The following is a 21,858-nucleotide window of genomic DNA, read 5'->3' as shown; positions in this document are numbered from 1 at the left end:
CCTAATCCTGCTTTTTCCCCATAGCCTTTGATCCCATTCTCCCCAAGTCATGGAGTCATACACTCATAGAGTCACAGAATTTACAGTGCAGAAGGAGGCCATTCGGCCCAGCGAGTTTGTACTGGCCCTTGAAAAGAGCACCAAACTTAAGCCCACGCCTCTACCCTATCCCAGTAACCCCACTTAACCTTTTTTGGACATTAAGAGCAATTTGGCATGGCCATTCCACCTAACATGCACATCTTTGCTCTGTGGGAGGAAACCTGAGCACCCGAAGGAAACCCACGCAAACACGGGGAGAATATGCAGACTCCGCACAGACAGTGACCAAGCCGGGAATCAAACCTGGGAGCCTGGAGCTATGAACCAACTGTGCTAACCACTTGTTATAGGCCAGGGTTTAGAGAACCCCAAACTGTATCATGGAGTTCCCCATACCACAACTTTTAATAGATTGTGGTATGGGGAGCACACGGCCCACTCTACAGGTGTGGTAAAGCAGAAATGGAAAAGTATTTTTTAAAGCAAAACAATGTTTATTCTATGAACTCAAGTTAACCTTTTTAAACCATACAGTGAACATCTTAGCAACCATTAATTCAAATATAACCCCCAAAGAATACAACACTAAGTAATCCTTAATAAATTCCCAATCAACATCCAGAAGACAAAAGAAACACCTTTAAACAGAAGCACATCAGGTTTATATTCACTACTGAAAACATTTATAATTCCGAATCCACCAAATGATCAAGAGATAGTCTTTTCATCGCAGAGAGATCAACAGTATACCTGCTTTGTCTGGCTTCAGCTCTAACACTGAAAACAAAACCAAAAAAACACAGACACGCCTAAGCTTTTCTCAAAGTGTAACTAAAAAGCAGAGCCAGAGCTCAGCTCCACCCACACTGTGACATTACTGCAGTAACATGAGCATTCAAACATTTCTTAAAGTGACATTCTCATGACACCTCCCCCCAAGAAAAAAAAACCCATCAACTTCAAGATGGTTTCATTTTTCACCTTTTCACTATCCTGCAAGAAATGCACACAGTAAACATACTTCTTGTTTCAAAAAACAACACATGCAAACAGGTATAATAATATAGTCCATTTTGTTTTCCTTCTTCCTCCAATTGAAATCCTTCTTGAGTGACAGTCTCTTTGAACAAGAAGGTCTCTGCACGATCCATCCATTTCTCTACGCCTCGGCATAGTCTCTTTAAAGTCAGATACTTTAGTTCAATCTGATCACAGAGTCACTTGTAATTCTCCAATACAGGAGCATTGGTTATCACAGCTTTCAGGCAGTGAAATGCCTGTTGAAACTCTGCTGTCCACTGAAATCTTTGACGTTTCTTCAGCAAGTCCATCAGTGGAGGAATCACATTACAAAACCTTTGCACAAATTTTCGATCAAATCCACTCGTGCCAAGAAATCGAATTATTTCCCTTTGTCTTGAGGATATCGGAAACTCCTCAATAACTGTTGGTTTCACATCCCGTGGGACCATTTGACCCTGTCCAAGGAAAGTGACTTGGGCCTTTCCAAATTCACTTTTGACTAGGTTTATCACCAAACCCACCTCATGAAGTCGATTGAATAACTCCATCAGATGTTTTAAATGTTCTTTCCATGTCTGGCTGAAAATTACCAGATCGTCGATGTATACCGCACAATTGGGTAATCCTGAAACAACTTTGTTAGTTAACCGTTGAAATGTGGTTGGAGCGCTTTTAATGCCAAATGGCATAACTATGAATTGGTATATACCATCTGGAGTCACAAAAGCTGAAATATCCTTCGCCCTTTCGGATAAAGGTACCTGCCAGTAACATGTAAGTAAATCCAGTTTGGAAATAAAAGCTGATTGTCCCACTTTCTCAATACAATCCTCCAAACGTGGCATAGGCTAAGAGTCTGTTCTTGTAACTGCATTAACCTTTCTATAGTCCACACACAACCGCTGGTTACCATCCGGTTTTGGTACCATCACGAAGGGGGAGCTCCATTGGCTGCAACCCACTTCAATTATGCCATTTTTAAGCATTCTCTCAATCTCTTTGTTAACCTGTGACAATTTTAAAGGGTTAAGTCTGTATGGATGTTGTTTGATTGGAACAGCATTTCCCACATTTGCATCATGTATAGCCATTTTAGTACTTCCCAATTTATCTCTACAAATTTGCCCATGTGATATCAATAACTCTTTCAGGTCCGTCCATTTTTCCTCTGGAAGATAACTGTTGTGGAAAAAACTAGCCAAAACTTCGAGGTTTCGCAAAGGCCTTTATTGTAACACGAAGTTCGTGGAGGGAGTTAGAGTGACCACCGTCCTTCTAATTGTCCCCACTTTACAAGAGTATAGCAGTACTTTGTATGGTTTAATAAGCAATATTTAGAAAAAACGAGGCATTCCTTTGATAAGCCCAGACACAGAAAAGTGAGCAGTGTTAAACAACAGGCCTTGAATTCCCAGCCTAAGAACAATAATAATCGTCTACTCTCAGCAAAATGTGCAGCTGTGCACTTGTTTACATAGTCTGACCTTCTGCCTATTACATGCAGAACTTCTTGACTGAAATAAAGCTAATATATCCATCATGCTTTGCCAAGTGCCTATTGCCATGAAATATAGTCAAGCAGCCAGTTAAGAAGGAATACAGGGTATTCAGGTAACTAATCCGCCAACTAAAGGTCCTTCTACAATAACTCAGCAATTTATCCCAATTTTTAAGAACATCCTCATTTTCCAATTTATTTTGAGGAATGTCAAATTCACAGTCATCTTGATTTGGTTTGTCGCTTTGACTTAGAATCATTAAAACCTCCTTTTTCTCTCAAAGTACCTTTTAAGCATATTCACATGACACACTCGGTGAGACTTCCTTCTGTCTGGTGTTTTTAACCACATAATTCACCTCACTTAATTTCCTTTCAATCTGATAAGGTCCACAAAACCTAGCTTTTAAAGGTTCACCTTCCACTGGTAACAATACTAAAACTTTATCTCCACTGGCAAAACTACGAACTTTGGATTTCTTGTCCACCACCCGTTTCATCACATTTTGTGCAACTTTCAAATGTTGTCTAGCCAATTCACCTGCTCTATTTAATCGTTCCCTAAAATTTGACACGTAATCCAATAATGTAATTTACGATTTCTCAGTCACCAATTTTTCCTCAATCAATTTAAGTGGTCTTCTTACCTCATGACCAAATATTAGTTCAAAAGGACTGAATTTGGTTGACTCATTAGGTGCATCCCGAATTGTAAACAGTACGAATGGAATTCCTTTACCCCAATCCTCTGGATAACCTTGACAATAAGCCCTCAACATTGTCTTTAAAGTCTAATGCCACCTTTCTAACGCTCCCTGCGATTCTGGATGGTACGCAGTTGATTTAATTGTTTTATTCCTAAGCTGCCCGTATCGTTTTTGAATAAACGTGAGGTAAAATTTGATCCGTGATCCGATTGTATTTCTGTGGGTAGTCCATATCTAGTAAAGAATTTAAGTAACTCCTTCACAATCTATTTAGCTGTAATATTACGTACTGGAATGGCCTCTGGAAACCTAGTAGACACGTCTATTATCGTCAAAAGATATTGATTCCCACTTTTTGTTTTAGGAAGCGGTCATACGCAATCAATTAAGACCCTTGTAAAAGGTTCCTCAAATACTGGAATGGGTATTAAGGGCACTGGTTTTATCGCTGCTTGAAGTTTCCCTATCACTTGACATGTGTCTCATGATTGACAAAATTTATCTACATCTTTATGTAGTCCAGGCCAATAAAAATGTTTTTGTATTTTAGCTTGCGTTTTCCTTATTCCGAAATGACCTCCCACTGGTACCTCATGTGCAACTCGCAACACCTCCTTTCTATACCCTACTGGCAATACTACTTGATGAACTGCTGCCCACCTTTCATCCGCCTGCATATGTAAAGGTTTCCATTTTCTCATCAAGACATCACTTTTACGGTAATAACACTCTGGTATACACGCAGATTCCTCTTCCGTGTATGCTTTCTGATTCATCCGGTTTATTTCTACATCTTTCTGTTGTAATTCCGCCAATTCTCCTGAACTAAAAATATCCACCTCATCCTCCACCTGTTCTTGTTCTTTTTCAACCATCTGATCAAAAATCGTTTCTGATAATTGACCTTCCACTTCATCTTCACTCTTTGATTTCTCCTCTTGTCTTAACCTGTGACTTTGAGACCTTGTTACTGCATAATACGGAAAAATCCCAGGATATTCATCCTTCAACACTTCAGTCATCTGATTTTCCACTGGCTTTTCCAGCTATATCATTACCCAAGATAAACTGTATTCCTGGACAAGATAGTTTATCTATTACTCCTACTACCACTTCACCACTCTTTACTGGACTTTCCAACCTTACCTTATATAACTGAACACTACTCCTCTCACCCTGAATTCCACATATCACCACCTTTTATGGCAACATTCTTCCGAAACTACATAACTTCTCATCTCTTACCATTAAAGATTGACTAGCTCCCGTATCTCTTAAATTGTGACTTCTTTACCTGCTCCTCCTGATACACATGAGTAAACTTTACCACACAAGTAAATTCTTTAAAGACATCTCTTGAGGTTATCAATCACCTCTTGATCATGTCCCTCATGACTCTGATTCCACCACCTCTGCTGGCAGTGCATTCCACACACCCACCACTCTCTGTGTAAAGAACCTGCCTCTGACATCTCCCCAATACCTCCCTCCAATCACCTTTAAAAAATGTCCCCTGGTGACAGCCATTTCCACCCTGGGGAAAAGTCTCTGGCTGTCCACTCTATCCATGCCTCTCTATCCTTACGACTTGAGTATTTCTCATGTCCCCAGTTTCTATCCCTCACAAGCTGAAACTGATGTTGGAAACCAAACTTTGATTTATGAACTAATTCATAATCATCTGCCTTTTCTACTGCTAATCTCGCAGTTTTAACCCTCTGCTCTTCCACATGAATTCTCACTACATCAGGAATTGAATTTTCAAACTCCTCCAAAAGTATAATTTATCTGAGAGCTTCATATGTTTGGTCTATTTTCAAAGCCCTTATCCACCTATCAAAATTACTCTGTTTGATCCTTTCAAACTCCATGTATGTTTGACCAAATTCTTTCCTTAAATTTCTAAACCTTGGTCTGTAGGCTTCAGGCACTAGCTCATATGTACCAAAGATGGAATTTTTCATTTCCTCATACGTCCCAGATACCTCCTCCGGTAGTGATGCAAACACTTCACTAGCCCTACCTACCAGCTTTGTTTGAATCAGTAATACCCACATGTCCATCTCATTTGATTTGCCACCTTCTCAAATGAACTGAAAAAAGGCTTTTACCTCCTTCTCGTCAAACCTTGGCAATGCTTGGACATATTTAAATAGATCTCCACCAAGCCTTCGACTATGACGATCTTTCTCACTATTCTCATCACCATCATCCAATTGTATCTTTCCCTTTACGTCTGCCAATTTTAACTGACTGTCATGTTTCATGGCCATTTTCTGAAGCTCAAACTCTCGCTCTTTATCTTTTTCCCTGATCTGTATCTCCCTTTCTCTTTCTTTTTGTTCTGCTAGGGCTATTCTTTCTTTTCTTCTTTCTTCTCTCTCTCTTTCTTTTTCCTCTCTATCTCTTTCGTATTCAAGCTACTTTAATTCTTTCTCATGTTCCATTTGTTTAAGTTGTAACTGAATTTTTTGCCATTTCCTATGAGTCAAACTGTATCTCGGGCAACTTTAAATGCTTAGCCACTGCCATAATTACCACATCTTTTCGCATTTTGTAAGGGAATGTTAACTGCAAGGTTTTTGCCAAATCTAACAGGCTGCTTTTAGTCTCTGTCCGTAAGGTACTGCGTGTGACCGTCTCCACCCCCAAAATCTTCAGAGTCTCTGAAAGAGCCATTGTCCACAACACACTCATACTTAAACTAAAATTCCACACCTGAAAAGCAACTACCCCGCACTGTCTTTAAGTTCATTAAGCCAATCCAATCGATAGACTTTTATCCCGGACGAGCCCCCAATTTGCTATAGGCCATGGTTTAGAGAACCCCAAAGTGTATCATGGCGTTTACCTGACCCACAACTTTTAATAGATTGTGGTAGGGGAGCACATGGCCCACTCTACAGGTGTGGTACAGCAGAAATGGAAAAGTATCTTTTAAAGCAAAACAAAGTTTATTCTATGAACTCAAGTTAACCTTTTTAAAACATACAGTGAACATCTTAGCAACCATTAATTCAAATACAACCCCTAAAGAATACAACACTAAGTAATCCTTAATAAATTCCCAAACAACATCCAGAAGACAAAAGAAACAGCTTTTAACAGAAGCACATCAGGTTTACATTCACTACTGAGAACATTTATAATTCCGAATCCACCAAATGATCAAGAGATAATCTTTTCATGGTAGAGAGATCAACAGTACACCTGCTTTGTCTGGCTTCAGCTCCAACACTGAAACCGAAACCAAAAGAAACACAGACACACCCACGCTTTTCTCAAAGTGAAACTAAAAAGCAGAGCCAGAGCTCAGCTCCACCCAAGCTCTGACATCACTGCAGTAACACGAGCATTCTTAAAGTGACATTTTCATGACACACTGTGCTACCGTGCTGCCCATGTGCTATATCTAGCTGCCTCCTTAATATATTCAATGTTTTAGCATCAATTACTTCCTGTGGTAATGAATTCCACAGGCTCACCACTGTTTGGGTGAATAAATGTCTCCTCTTCTTGGTCCGAAATGGCTTACGTTGAATCATCAGACTGTGACCCCTGGATCTGGACACACCCACCATTAAGAACATCTCCCCTGCATCTACCCAGTCTAGTCCTGGTGGAATTTTATAAGTCTCTCTGAGATTCCCCCTCATTCTTCTGAACTCCAGCGAGAACAATCCTAACCTAGTCAATCTCTCCTCATATGACAGTCCTGTCATCCCTGGAATCAGTCTGGTAAACCTTCACTGCACTTCCTCAGAGAAGGAGACAAAACTGCACACAATATTCTGTATAATTGCAGCAACACATCCCTGCTTCTATTCTCAAAACCTCTCGCAATTAAGGTAACATACCATTAGCCTTCTATACCGTCTGCCGCACCTGCATGTTTACTTTCAGCAACAGGTGCACAAGGACACCCAGGTCCCGCTGCACACTCCCCTCTCACAATTTACAACCATTCAGGTAGTATTCTGCCTTCCTGTTTTTGCTTCCAAAGTGAATAACCTCACACTCATCCAAATGATACTGCATCTGCCATTGATTTGCCCACTCGCCTAACCTGTCCAGATCATGCTGTAGGATCCTGCATCCTCGTCACAATTCATCCTCCCACCTAACTTGGTATCATCTGCAAACTTTGAGATGTTACATTTTGTTCCCTCATCCAAATCATTAATATATATTGTGAATAGCTGGGGTCCCAGCACTGAACCATGTGCCACCCCACTGGTTACTGCCTGCCAATTTGAAAAGGACCAATTAATTCCTACTCTTTATTTCCTCTCTGCCAACCAGTTTTCTATCCACCTCAATACACTTCCCCCAATCCCAAATGACTTCTGAAAGTCCAAATATACCACATGGACTGGCTCCCCCTTGTCAACTTTACTGGTTACATCTTCAAAGAATTCTAACAGATTTGCCAAGCATGATTTTCCCTTCATAAATCCAGGCTGACTTTGACTGATCCTGCCACTGCTTTCTAAATGTTCCGCTATAACGTCCTTGATAACTGCCGTCCTTGAGGGGGCAGCACGGTAGCATTGTGGATAGCACAATTGCTTCACAGCTCTAGGGTCCCAGGTTCGATTCCGGCTTGGGTCACTGTCTGTGCGGTGTCTGCACATCCTCCCCGTGCGTGCGTGGGTTTCCTCCAGGTGCTCCGGTTTCCTCCCACAGTCCAAAGATGTGCAGGTTAGGTGGATTGGCCATGATAAATTGCCCTTAGTATCCAAAATTGCCCTTAGTGTTGGGTGGGGTTACTGGGTTATGGGGATAGGGTGGCGGTGTTGACCTTGGGTGGGGTGCTCTTTCCAAGAGCTGGTGCAGACTCGATGGGCCGAATGGCCTCCTTCTGCACTGTCAATTCTATGAAATGAAATAATGGATTCAAGAATTTTACCACTATCGATGTTAGGCTTACTAGTCTATAATTCCCTGCTTTCTCGCTACCTCCCTTTTTGAATATCGGAGTAAGTGAGCTACCCTCCAATCTGCAGGGGTAGTTCCAGATTCTATAGAATCCCTGAAGATGACCACCAATGCATCCACTATTTCCATAGTCACCGCCTTAAGCACTCTGGGATGCAGATTCTCAGGCCCTGGGGATTTATCTGCCTTTAATACCATCAATTTTCCCAGCACCATTTCTCTACTAATGTTGATCTCCCTCAGTTCTTCCCTCTCACTAAACCTTTCATTCTCCAGCATTTCTGGTCTCTGATTTGTGTCCTCTTTTGTGAAGACTGAACCAAAGTATTTATTCAATTGCTCAGCCATTTGTTTGTCCCTTAGTATGCATTTCCCTGTTTCTGTCTGTAGGGGGCCTATATTTCTCTTTACCAATCTCTTTCTCTTCACATATCTATAGAAACACTTTGGTCAGGATTCTCTGATAATGGGGCTAAATGTTGACGCCGTCGTAAACGCCGGAGCGTTTTACGATGGCGTCATCTGGCCCCTAGGAGCAGCGATCCTGCACCACACAGGGGGCCAGTATGGCATTGGAGTGCCTCACGCAGCTCCAGCTGCCGATACAGGCTCCAGCACAGCCGACGCGGGTCCACGCATGCACGTGGATTGCCTTCTCCGCGCCAGCCCCCGGGAAAAATGTCGGAGCCCTAAAGGGTCCCGGTGCGGAGGAACATAGGCACCCCCGCAATTAGCCCGCCCGCCGATCGGTTGGCCCCCATCACGGGCCTGGCCACTGCGGAGGCCCCCCTCGGAGTCAGATCCCCCCTCCCCGCACCAGGATGGCCCCCACAGCCAGAATGCCGAGGTCCCGCCGGGTAGGACCACACGTAAATGACACCAGCAGGACTCGGCCGAACTCGGCGGGCATTCGGCCCGTCGAGCGTGGAGAATCGTCGGGGGGGAGGGGGGCGCATTGAGCGGTCGCCGGAGAATCGGTGGACCGGTGTCGGAGCGGCGTTGCGGGATTCGCCCCCCCCCCCCCCCCCCCCCCCGCCGATTCTCCGACCCGGCGCGGGATCAGAGAATCCCGTCCTTAGTGTCAGTCTTTACGTTCCCTGCAAGCTTACTTTCGCACTGTACTTTCCCTTTCTTAATGAATCCCTTCGTCCTTCTTTCATGAATTCTAAATTGCTCCCAATCCTCAGACCTATTATTTTTCTTGGCCAATCTGTATACTTCTTCCTTGGATCGGATACTATTTCTAATTTCCTTTGTAAGCCCTGGATTGGCCCTCTTACCCATTTTGCTTTTGTGCCATACAAGAATGAACAGTTGCTGCAGTTCCCCCATGCGTTCCTTGAATGTTTGCCATTGCCTAAATGAATAAAATGTTGCATTTGGACTGCTTTAGTATTGGAGGAGTCACGAATGATGCTGAACATTGTGACCTTCTCCACTTCTGACCTTCTTATGCAAAACGTAATTGATGAAGCAGCTGAAGATGGTTGGACCTAGCTTGGGCTCTGAGGAACTCCTGCAATGATGTCCTGGAGCTGAGATGATTGACCTCCAACAACTCCAACCATCTTCCTTTGTGCCAGGTATGACTCCAACCAACGGGGAGTTTCCCCCCTGATTCCCATTGACTCCAGTTTAGCTCGGGCTCCTTGATGTCACACTCGGTCGAAAGCTGCATTGGTGTCAAGGGCAGTCACTCTCACCTCACCTCTGGAGTTCAGCTCTTTTGTCCATATTTGAACCAATGCTGTCAGGGGTTGAGTGATGCTGGCTACACTTCCAAGTAATTCAGTGACTCTGAAAAGTTTTCAGGATGTGAAAGTCACAAATGTACCTCCTGAAACTTTCTTTAAGTTACTGAGGGCAATTCAATCATTAAGCAATTCCAAGTTTCCAAATGGAATTAGCTTAATTTCTTTTGGGTTTTTTTGGTGTTAGGGGGACAAGGCAGTTAATGCAAATAATTTCATCAGAACAAACCCAGCTGACAATTCCTGTTAGTAATGTGCTGGAAGGATTTACCGTGGTGGCCATGAAGTGAGTGGTCCCATACAGGGTGGCTCTTGCTTGAAGATGTCGGTTTTGGCCCCTTTTACCCGAACTTTGGGGAATTTTGGCAGAAAGGTTGTGTGGAGAGTGAAGGGGGGGTTACTTCTCCCCCGGACGGGCATCTCTGCGGATTATCAAACACAACAGAAGATAGTACGAGTCCTGGCTAAAGAGTTGGAGGAGACTCGGGCGTAGTATCAATTGGCAAAATGGCAGACGGGGAAGGGTCATTGTCGACTGGAAAGCTGCCAATGGAGCAGTTGATGAGCTTCATTAAGGACAAATTTCAGCAGCAGCGTAAAGAAATGCAGAGTGACTGATTGAGGGGCCGGTGGCACCTCTTCGCGGGACATTAGAATGGGTGGAAAAGAGCCTAGAGGTGGAGGGGGTGATGATCCAAAAGGTGGAGAAGGTGTTGTTTGACCAGAGTGATCGGATTGTGACACTGGAAGTGGAGATGGCGATCCTGGGGAACATGTACAAGACGCTGCGAGCAAGGGTGGAAGGCAAGGAAAATAGGTGCAGGTGGCAAAATCTGCAGATTGTGGGCCTACTGGAGGGACTGGAGGGAACAAGTGCAGTGGGCTACATCGTGATGTCGCTCGCCAGGTTGGTGGAAGAGAAGGTACTGGACAAGGCCCCAGAGGTAGATTGCGCGCACAGTGGATGCAGATTGGGTCAGGTTAGATGGGGAGGCTCTGAGGTACGCTTGAGGCCATTCATAACTTTGATGTGGAGATGCCGGTGTTGGACTGGGGTGGGCACAGTAAGAAGTCTTACAACACCAGGTTAAAGTCCAACAGGTTTGTTTCGAATCACTAGCTTTCGGAACGCAGATTTGCCTGAGGAAGGAGCAGTGCTCCGAAAGCTAGTGACTCCAAACAAACCTGTTGGACTTTAACCTGGTGTTGTAAGGATTCTTAACTTTAGTTGAGGAGCTGTTTGTCACGGAAGGGGCAGTAAATGAGGAAAAATGTACAAACTCTGACGGATGTTAAGGTTGTGCTGTATGTTTAAAAACAAGTAATGTGATAGTAAGAGGGTCTCGTTTAACTCTGAGTTAAAGCATTGAAATAACTCAATCACTTGATCAAATGCAAATTATTCCTATTTCCGAGTGTGACAATTCACATACATATTTTAGATCAGATATTAATATATATATAAAGAAGCAGACATTAAAACCACTGAGACAAATCTTAGGGTGTTGACTGGGGTGCACAGCAGAATGTCCCCACACCCCAGACACCGTCAAGGAGAGAATGAAATGGGGAGAAATATTTTACCTGACATTTCGAAAGAATTTTTCTTCTTTCAAGGGCACAGCTTGGGTCCACGGTCCATGCTGCAGAATCTTTGGTTTCTCACCGCACACGGGCTGTTAAAGGAGAAAATCCAGAATCATCATCGTTCAACACTAAAACTTACATGTGGCACTTTGGTCAAACTGTTTTCAATCACATCTGACAGGAAAACATTCCATTTTGATCATGTAGAGAATCTGCGGGTTTGCAGAACTGAAAATAAAACCTCACATTTGTATCCCACCAAAAACATCTCGGTGGCTGCACACAATGAATTAAATAGTTCAATTAATTATTTAAGTTACGTTAGGCAAAATATATTTAGAATGTGAATTGACCTTCACAATCCTAAATGTACCTTTAACTTTGACAAAATAGGATAAAAGATGCCAGGATCTTTATCAAACCAATCCTGAGGGTTTCTGGCTAACGTCTAAAGGATTATTGTAACACTTGCTGCTCTACATCTTTAAGTGTTGCTGGCTGTTAGAATTCTTACCCAACAGGGCGGCAGGGTGGCACAGTGGTTAGCACTGCTGCCTCACGGTGCCGTGGACACAGGTTCGTCACCAGCCCCGGGTCCGTGTGGACCTTGCACATTTTCACCGTGTCTGCGACCCCCACAACACAAAGATGTGCAGGTTAGGTGGATTGGCCACGCGAAATTGCCCCTTAATTGGAAAAAAACAAACAGGGTACTATAAATTTATTTTAAAAAAGAATTCTTACCCAATGAGCAGAATCATTGCGACCTGTCAGAATTGGGCCTGTTTAGTGTACATTCTCACATCAGAACAGATACATTTATTCAGTGTGCGAGTGTGTATGTGAGAGTATGCGTGTGAGAGTGTGTGCATGTATCGGTGTGTGCGCATGTGGGTGGGTGAGAGTGTGAGTGTGTGTATGTGAGAGTATGCGTGTGAGAGTGTGTGCATGTATCGTTGTGTGCGCATGTGGGTGGGTGAGAGTGTGAGTGTGTGTATGTGAGAGTATGCGTGTGAGAGTGTGTGCATGTATCGGTGTGTGCGCATGTGGGTGGGTGAGAGTGTGAGTGTGTGTATGTTGGTGGGCGGCACTGCTGCCTCACAACACCAGGGACCCGGGTTCATTTCAGGCCTCGGGTGACTGCCTGTGTGGAGTTTGCACTTTATCCCCATGTCTGAGTGGAATTCCTCCGGGTGCTCCGGTTTCCTCCCACAGTCCAAAGATGGGCAGGTTAGGTGGATTACAGGGATAGGGAAGGGGAGTGGGCCGAGGTAGGGGCTCTTTCAATGGGTTGGTGCAGACCCAATGGGCCGAATGGCCTTCTTCTGCACCACAGACAATCTATGTGAGTGAGATTGTGTGTGAGTGTGTCTGTGTGTGTGAGAGTGTGTTTGTGTGTGTGTGTGTGTCTGTGTGTGTGAGAGTATGTTTGTGTGTGTGTGCCAGTGTGTTTATCTGAGAGTGTGTGAGAAGGTGTGAGACTGCGTGAATGTGTGTGTGTGTTTGAGTGTGTGTGAATGTGTGTTTGAGTGAGTGTTTGAGTGTAAGTGCATGTGAGAGGGTGTGTAAATATGTCTGTGTGAGTTTGTGTGTGAGAGTGTGTGAATGTGTGTTTGAGTGTGTATGTGAGAGTGTGTTTGAGTGTGAATGTGAGTTTGTGTGTGTGTGAGAGTATGAGTTGTGTAAGGCTCCTTCCTAAGTGTTCCTGTTTATTCCCTTATTTTTATTTTCTTTTATTTTTGCCGTTATATTCTGGACCCATGGATTATTAATGGACTGTGTCTTTAAGGCAGGCAGCCTGTAAGCAACCTGTACCTTTAATTCAACCAGAAGGTTCCACAAGACTGTGCTGTTTTAGACTGGTGGTTGCAGACAGGCTGAGTCAGTGATGACTCGGTTTGATTGATTTGGCTGGTGGACAATGAATTGGTCCAAATGGCTGTGCTCTGCCCCGTAACAGGTGGTCATTGGACCTAATACCACCGGAATTTTTTCAGAATTATGAGGTTCCAGTTTGGTTTCACTTTTGATTCTGCAGCCTGGATGGAAGAATCTAACTAACTCTCTCCAAAAAAGATCATGGGCGAGATTCTCCGACCCTCCGCCGGGTCGGAGAATTGCCGGGGCTGGCGTGAATCCCGCCCCTGTCGGTTGCCGAATTCTCCGGCACCGGATATTCAGCGGGGGCGGGAATCGCGCCGGTTGGCGGGCCCCCCCCCCCCGCGATTCTCCGTCCCGGATGGGCCGAAGTCCCGCTGCTAGGATGCCTGTCCCGCTGGCGTGGATTAAACCACCTACCTTACCGGCGGGAGAAGGCGGCTCGGGCGGGCTCCGGTGTCCTGGGGGGGGAGGCGCGTTGCCCCCACGGTGGCCTGGCCCGCGATCGGGGCCCACCGATCCGCGGGCGGGCCTGTGCTGTGGGGCACTCCTTTCCTTCCGCCTTCGCCACGGTCTCCACCATGGCGGAGGCGGAAGAGACTCCCTCCACTGCGCATGCGCGGGGTGCCGTGAGCGGCCGCTAACGCTCCCGTGCTTGCGCCGCCCGGCAATGTCATTTCCGCGCCAGCTGGCAGGGCACTTCCGCCAGCTGGCGGGGCGGAAATCAGTCCGGCGTGGGCCTAGCCCCTCAACGTTAGGGCTCGGCCCCCCAAGATGCGGAGGATTCCGCACCTTTGGGGCGGCGCGATGCCCGACTGATTTGCGCCGTTTTTGGTGCCGGTCGGCGGACATCGCGCCGCTACCGGAGAATTTTGCCCCATAATCCTCTTCAGAAGAGCACTGAGTGCTGACTCTCTTTCCAGCAAATCTGAGCAGCGTTCTCTCAAGATTGCAAAGGCCTGAAATAAAGTGATATGCTGGAAGTAAGGTTTGATGTGAAATAAAAGGTCTCAAGAAATAAATGGGCCTGAATGTGAACCTCGAGCTGAAGGCCCAGTTTGATAAGGACTAAGGTGTATCTCCAGAATGCCTGCTGCTGCCTGTGAGGACTAGATTTTCTAGCCTGAATGAATGACTCAGCAAGGAAAATCATTACCAGCTGTAAACCATAGACTGTGATCAACTAAAGTGCTGTGAGGAAATCGTGCTAAGGAACCATCATTTAAAGCACTCTTATCTTTTGACCTTCATCCTTATTATTTTTACCCCTTTTACCTCTGTGCTTGTCTGTCTTATGTGGGTAGAGGGTGTTACAATTAAAGGGGGTAGTAGGTATTCGCTTGTCATTATCCAGTTGTATTTACTGCATTTCCATGATAGTTTTTGTAAAAAGTAAACAGTGATCCTGTTTAAACTTACACACCTGGTGACTGTAATTAATGGACAGCCAAGGGCCAAAGACTTCGGGAATTTTGATAAGAATTATTGGTTAATTCACATGTGTGGGTGGGTGTGTATGTAACGTTGAACACTGTGCGTTGACATTTACAAGAATGGGCGAGTTGGGTAGAAAGCAGAAGGGACATGCTGTTTGATATGATCTGCCCGTCTTTGGGGAATTAGAAAGCGCTCCCCTCTTTGAGAGCTGACTGGTGACGATTTAACGAGAGGCTCACCAAACCCCAGGTGAGGGGCGAGAACGAGAAGTGGAAAACAGCAGTGTTAACAGCTATCTTCAGCTGTTGTTCAAATCTTATGAGATACCTTTGCTCTTCCAGGGTAATCTGTGGCCGACTGAGCACTTTTCAGGGCCAAATGTGAAGGCCTAAGGCCCATTCATGAGTTTGCATGATGTACAGTCACCATCTCTGGTGCATTCTCCATGGCAACACCGCCACCAATCAGAGAACACTTGCCGATCAATCAGCACTCTCTGCTCACACAGTACAAAGTAGTTGAATTCCCTGACATTTTGGGCGTCATTCTCCGACCCCCCCGCCGGGTCGGAGAATGGCCGTTGGCCGCCGTGAATCCCGCCCCCGCCCCCGCCGAAGTCTCCGCTCCCGGAGATTGGGCGGGGGCGGGAATCCGGCCGCGCCGGTTGGCGGGACCCCCCACTGGATTCTCCGGCCCGGATGGGCCGAAGTCCTGCCCAGGAATTGCCTGTCCCGCCGGCGTAAATTAAACCTGGTATTTACCGGCGGGACCAGGCGGCGTGGGCGGCCTCCGGGGTCCTGGGGGGGGGGCGCGGGGCGATCTGACCCCGGGGGGTGCCCCCACGGTGGCCTGGCCCGCGATCGGGGCCCACCGATTCGCGGGCGGGCCTGTGCCGTGGGGGCACTCTTTCCCTTCCGCCTCCGCCACGGCCTCCACCATGGCGGAGGCGGAAGAGACTCTCCCCACTGCGCATGCGCGGGAAACTGACAGCGGCCGCTGACGCTCCCGCGCATGCGCTGGGAAACTGACAGCGGCCGCTGACGCTCCCGCGCATGCGCTGGGAAACTGACAGCGGCCGCTGACGCTCCCGCGCATGCGCCGCATTTCCGCGCCAGCTGGCGGGACAACAAACGCCATTTCCGCCAGATGGCGGGGCGGAAATCCCTCCGGCGTCGGCCTAGCCCCTCAATGTTGGGGCTAGGCCGCCAAAGATGCGGAGACTTCCGCACCTTTGGGCCGGCGCGATGCCCGTCTGATTGGCGCCGGCTTTGGCACCAGTCGGCGGGCATCCCGCCGTTGGGGGAGAATTTCGCCCTTTATTCTTGTGTTGTGCTGATGAGTGCAAGACAAAAAATTTCAGTCTGTCTTTATTTATGTCTCTTTTAAAGGGATTAAAAGTTGTCAGTTAAAACAATACAGGTGCCCAATCAAAAGGGCATCACACATTCCAAACTCTAAAAGGAACTGGGGCAGCACGGTAGCCTTGTGGATAGCACAATTGCTTCACAGCTCCAGGGTCCCAGGTTTGATTCCGGCTTGGGTCACTGTCTGTGCGGAGTCTGCACATCCTCCCCGTGTGTGCGTGGGTTTCCTCCGGGTGCTCCGGTTTCCTCCCACAGTCCAAAGATGTGCAGGTTAGGTGGATTGGCCATGATAAATTGCCCTTAGTGTCCAAAATTGCCCTTAGTGTTGGGTGGGGTTACTGGGTTATGGGGATAGGGTGGAGGTGTTGACCTTGGGTAGGGTGCTCTTTCCAAGAGCCAGTGCAGACTCGATGGGCCGAATGGCCTCCTTCTGCACTGTAAATTCTATGAAATCTATGAAATCAAACTAAAATTGTCCTGGGATTGATGATGCAATCTGCCCCCCCCTCCCCTCTCCCCCTGCTGCCCGCCATTCATGGAAGACCTGAAGTGACCCAATGGACACCATGTGCTCCATCAACAGGCGTGAACATGCGTGTGTTAGAGGGACAGGTGCTCAGGCTTAACAGCCACTTACTTCACTTATTAATGGCCACCGTTCGGGGTCCAGGTCCAGGCCCCACAAGGAGGTCTCCTGATCTGATTGTTCCCCTCTGCACTGGGTAACCATAGATCAGGAACACGGGGATGAAACACAACCAGAAATTGAGAAGCAGCTCCTTCAGGTAACAGAAGAGGGGCTACAACCTCTCGCACTCTGTATCAACAAGAAACAGAAACTCCTCCAAACTGCTGAAATTACCAGGGGGGCCTGAAAGTCTGTGAGTTGGTTGGTTTGACCAGAGACAGGGCTACCGCATGCAAAAACCCTTCCATGACTGATCCTGGATTGACAGAGGGAGGACTCCTGTACAGATAGTCTGGGCGCGATTTAATGGACGATCCCGCCCAAACCGGGATCTATCCAGTTCGCCATGCCGGGATTGAGTTAAAAAATTGGCAAGTCATGCTGCATCTGTATAGAACCTTAGTTAGTCCACATTTGGAATATAGTGTTCAATTCTGGTCGCCACATTACCAGAAGGATTTGGAGAGGGTACAGAATGTGATGCCTGGTATGGCGAGCATTAGCTATGAGGAGAGGTTGGTTAAACTCGGTTTGTTCTCACTGGAACGACGGAGGTTAAAGGGGCGACCTGATAGAGGTCTACAAAATTATGAGGGGCATAGACAGAGTGGATAGTCAGAAGCTTTTTCCCAGAGTGGAAGAGTCAATTAATAATAATAATAATAATAATAATATCGCTTATTGTCACACGTAGGCTTCAATGAAGTAACTGTGAAAAGCCCCTGGTCGCCAATTACTAGGAGACATAGGTTTAAGGTGTGAGGGGCAAAGTTTAGAGGAGGTGTGCGAGGGAAGTTTTTTTACACAGAGGGTAGTGGGTGCCTGGAACCCGCTGCCGGACGAGGTGGTGAAAGCAGGTACGAGAGTGACGAGAGGAATAGAGGGATATGGACTCCAGATGTGTAGAAGGTTTATGTTAGACGGGCAGCTTGGAGGGCCAAAGGGCCTATTCCTGTGCTTTGTTCTTTTTGTTCTTTTGCAAATTTAGCAAATCTGCATAATACAGCAAGTAGCCAGTCTCACTGTAACATGTACTCGCCTGATCTACCCAAGATGTTGCGGGACCCCAGGAGAGTGCCGATTAGTACTGGTCTCCATAAACAGGGACCAGGATTATTGGCTCTTGGGGGAGGGAAGGGATCTGGAGTGCCTGGGTGACAGAGCTCTGAGCAGAGTGGTAGCCTGGAACACCCAATACTACCTAGGCATGCTAGCACTACCAGCCTGGCACCCTGCCAGAGCCACCTGGGCGCATCACAGGCACAGTCACCCTGGCACTGATAGCCTGGCAGGGGAAACTTCCAGGGTGCTAAGTTGGCGGTGCCTAGTTGCCTGGGTGGCATTTTGCCACCACTGGGATCATCTCGGGGTGCCCTGCACTTATTAGGTGGGGTGTGGGAGGGCCTGCGGATCGCCTTATAGGTGAGTTAGGGCGTTTGGGTGGGTGTCTCAAGATAGCGGTGCCATTTCACTGCACTGGCGAGCGAAGCTCCTCAGTGCAGCAAATGAGACTAGGTGCAACCTTGGCGGGGGGTTCCTTGTTGACTCTCCGAAATTAAACAGTCCTGTTCGATCGCATGGTCTTTCTCTGCTCTAACAGCATCGAGAAACTCCCGACTAAACGTGCTCGACACGAGACTGTGTTTCGGTTATCATAGAATCATAGAAGTTTACAGCATGGAAACAGGCCCTTCGGCCCAACCAGTCCATGCCACCCAGTTTTTACCATTAAGCTAGTCCCAGTTGCCCGCACTTGGCCCATAACCCTCTATACCCATCTTACCCATGTAACTATCTAAATGCTTTTTAAAAGACACAATTGTACCCGCCTCTACTACTACCTCTGGCAGCCCATTCCAGACACTCACTACCCTCTGAGTGAAGAAATTGCCCCTCTGGGCCCTTCTGAATCTCTCCCCTCTCACCTTAAACCTATGCCCGCTAGTTTTAGACTCTCCTACCTTTGGGAAAAGATGTTGACTATCTACCTTATCTATGCCCCTCATTATTTTATAGACCTCTATAAGATCACCCCTAAGCCTCCTACGCTCCAGGGAAAAAAGTCCCAGTCTATCCAGCCTCTCCTTATAACTCGAACCATCAAGTCCCGGTAACATCCTCGTAAATCTTTTCTGCACTCTTTCTAGTTTAATAATATCCTTTCTATAATAGGGTGACCAGAACTGCACACAGTATTCCAAGTGTGGCCGTACCAATGTCTTGTACAACTTCAACAAGACGTCCCAACTCCTGTATTCAATGTTCTGACCAATGAAACCAAGCATGCCGAATGCCTTCTTCACCACCCTGTCCACCTGCGACTCCACCTTCAAGGAGCTATGAACCTGTACTCCTAGATCTCTTTGTTCTATAACTCTCCCCAACGCCAGACCATTAATTGAGTAGGTCCTGGCCTGATTCGATCTGCCAAAATGCATCACCTCACATTTATCTAAATTAAACTCCATCTGCCATTCGTCGGCCCACTGGCCTAATTGATCAAGATCCCGTTGCAATCCTAGATAACCTTCTTCACTATCCACTGTGCCACCAATCTTGGTGTCATCTGCAAACTTACTAACCATGCCTCCGAAATTCTCATCCAAATCATTAATATTGTTCTCTTAAATCGCGCCCTCCCTGTTGATTGATACGGGGTTCACATCAATCCTCAATTACTATCCACCACTTGCAACAATTAAACATCAATTCAATTTCAATTGACCACGATCTCTAGACTCTGCTTCCTCCAGGCTCATGCTCCAAAGTCCAAACTAATTCCTAAAATGCCATCCACTATCCTGCACACACCGATTGTGCGATTGTGGCAGAGGTACTATTTTGCCAACAGATTGGCATCTAGAGTGCTGATGAAGAAAGCAGCTCTGCATCTGAATTTTGCAGCAATACTATTGAAACCAACAAGGGACTTAGATCAATTTCTCGGCAGGGCAAGTTTAGAAGGTTAGGTGGTATAAAATATGGTCATGTCAAATCCTGACAGAAAATACAAAGGAATGTGAATTGTTAAAGGACCTCTCTTCAACACGACATCCTGAAGCATGGTCACATTTTAATCATTCAAGATTGGAGTAGTTCCTGTATAAATCTGTTGATTTGCAATATTACACTTGCCGTAATGTAAGGATCCTTGTGTAAATCCTTGACTCTCTCTTGTTTTCCTTTATAATTTTTGTACCTGGACAATTACTGGGGCATTTGCCTTTCAAATGGACTTCTTTTTTAATTAAAAAAATGAATCTCCCAGTAGGCTGTGCTGTTGTGCTGACCTCATTGATGCCTCGTCTTGATGACAGCCAATAAGCTAGCAGCTTTTTATTTTCCTGGGTTTTAACTGACATTCAATACTGATTGGTTTCCCATAGTGGGCAGCCCCACGCTGTCGGTAAATCTCCAATCATGGGTGTGCTGCCGGCGTAACGGAGAATCCCGACAGCGGAGAATCCAGCCCATTGTGTTTTACTTCCAAATCTGTGGCGGGATTCTCCGCCGGCATGATTCTCCGTTTTCCCGGCGCCCGGGGGTTTCCCGACAGCATGGGGCTGCCCCACAATGGGAAACCCCATTGACCGGCTGGCGTAACGGAGAATCACGCTGGCGGGTCGGGGCAGAAATGTAATGCGGGGAGCGGAGAATCCAGCCCCTGGCTCCTGTACATCATTGGAGCAGTCAAGGGTCAACGATCTCAGAAAACTTGTACAAATTATCGGTTAATGGTTAGTGTTAGGACTCCGGGGCCTGTGGGACTGGAATTGACCATGCTCTGGCCCTGGGTGTCGCAACAAAGAGCAAGTGTCTAATAAATATAGTTTGTATATTTTGATATTTCCTGTTGCATTTCCGCAAAATCTATGCAATGGGATATTTGTTTAAATGCAAAAAACAGCAATTTACATGCCTGCAATGCCCAGCTCCATCACACCAAACAACACTCGCACCATTTCCTTGTTTCCCATAATTAATTGCCAAGTCTCACCTTCTGAGGGACCAACACTCAGGGCTGGATTCTCCATTTCAGAGACGAAGTGCTGGGGCTGAATCACATCAGTTCTACAGTCCTAACGCAGCGCCATTCCCAGAGCAATTCAGGACATCCTAATGGGCTAGCACAGAACTAATGTAATTCCAATGCTGGCGTGTGATTCATCAGGACTGGCATTGGAGAGCCTGAAAAGCAGAAGCTGCAACAGGCACTCCACTCTCCACACGCCCTCATCCCAGCCAAGACGATGGCACTGGTTGCGCTGGAGCATGGGCAGCACGGTAGCATTGTGGATAGCACAATTGCTTCACAGCTCCAGGGTCCCAGGTTCGATTCCAGCTTGGGTCACTGTCTGTGCGGAGTCTGCACATCCTCCCCGTGTGTGCGTGGGTTTCCTCCGGGTGCTCCGGTTTCCTCCCTCAGTCCAAAGATGTGCAGGTTAGGTGGGTTGGCCATGATAAATTGCCCTTAGTGTCCAAAATTGCCCTTAGTGTTGGGTGGGGTTACTGGATTATGGGGATAGGGTGGAGGTGTGGACCTTGGCAGGGTGCTCTTTACAAAAGCCGGTACAGATTTGATGGGCCGATTGGCCTCCTTCTGCGCTGTAAGTTCTATGAAATCTATGAAAATCTATGCCCAACCTGTTGATAGGTTGGCTGGGGTCAGAAAGTATCGAGCGGGTGGCCTGGGGAGCACCCATACGGCCTGAGGTGCGAAGGAAATAGTGGGAAGTTAGTGGCATGTGAAGCTGCAAGGCTGCCTTGCGAGCTCCGGAGATGGTGGTCTGTGCACATCCTTCCCACCCCCCCCCCACCCCCCCCCCCACAGTTCGCCTCCTGGCCGCCCTCCACTATTCTCCCCAGCCCTGGCAGAAGCCCCTGTGCCAGTGGCACAACTGTCAGCACCCCGTAGTGATGTTGGACACTCTTTGTATCTCGTCTC

At 46.8% G+C, this 21,858-nt stretch overlaps 1 protein-coding gene across 1 annotated transcript in view; it reads right to left on the bottom strand.

Annotated features, from left to right (window-relative positions):
* LOC140388180 (dynein axonemal heavy chain 3-like) overlaps positions 1-21,858 on the bottom strand; it is a 1,528,048-nt gene that overhangs the window by 1,491,745 nt on the left and 14,445 nt on the right. The window contains exon 2 of the mRNA XM_072471941.1: positions 11,544-11,635. Coding sequence (XP_072328042.1) covers positions 11,544-11,635 — 92 coding nt within the window. The remainder of the gene's footprint in view (positions 1-11,543; positions 11,636-21,858) is intronic.

The sequence above is a fragment of the Scyliorhinus torazame genome, chromosome 13 (assembly GCF_047496885.1).
Source record: "Scyliorhinus torazame isolate Kashiwa2021f chromosome 13, sScyTor2.1, whole genome shotgun sequence".
Classification (NCBI taxonomy): Eukaryota; Metazoa; Chordata; class Chondrichthyes; order Carcharhiniformes; family Scyliorhinidae; genus Scyliorhinus; species Scyliorhinus torazame.
Note: the sequence above shows the minus strand (reverse complement) of the source record. Positions and strands in the feature narration are given on the sequence as shown.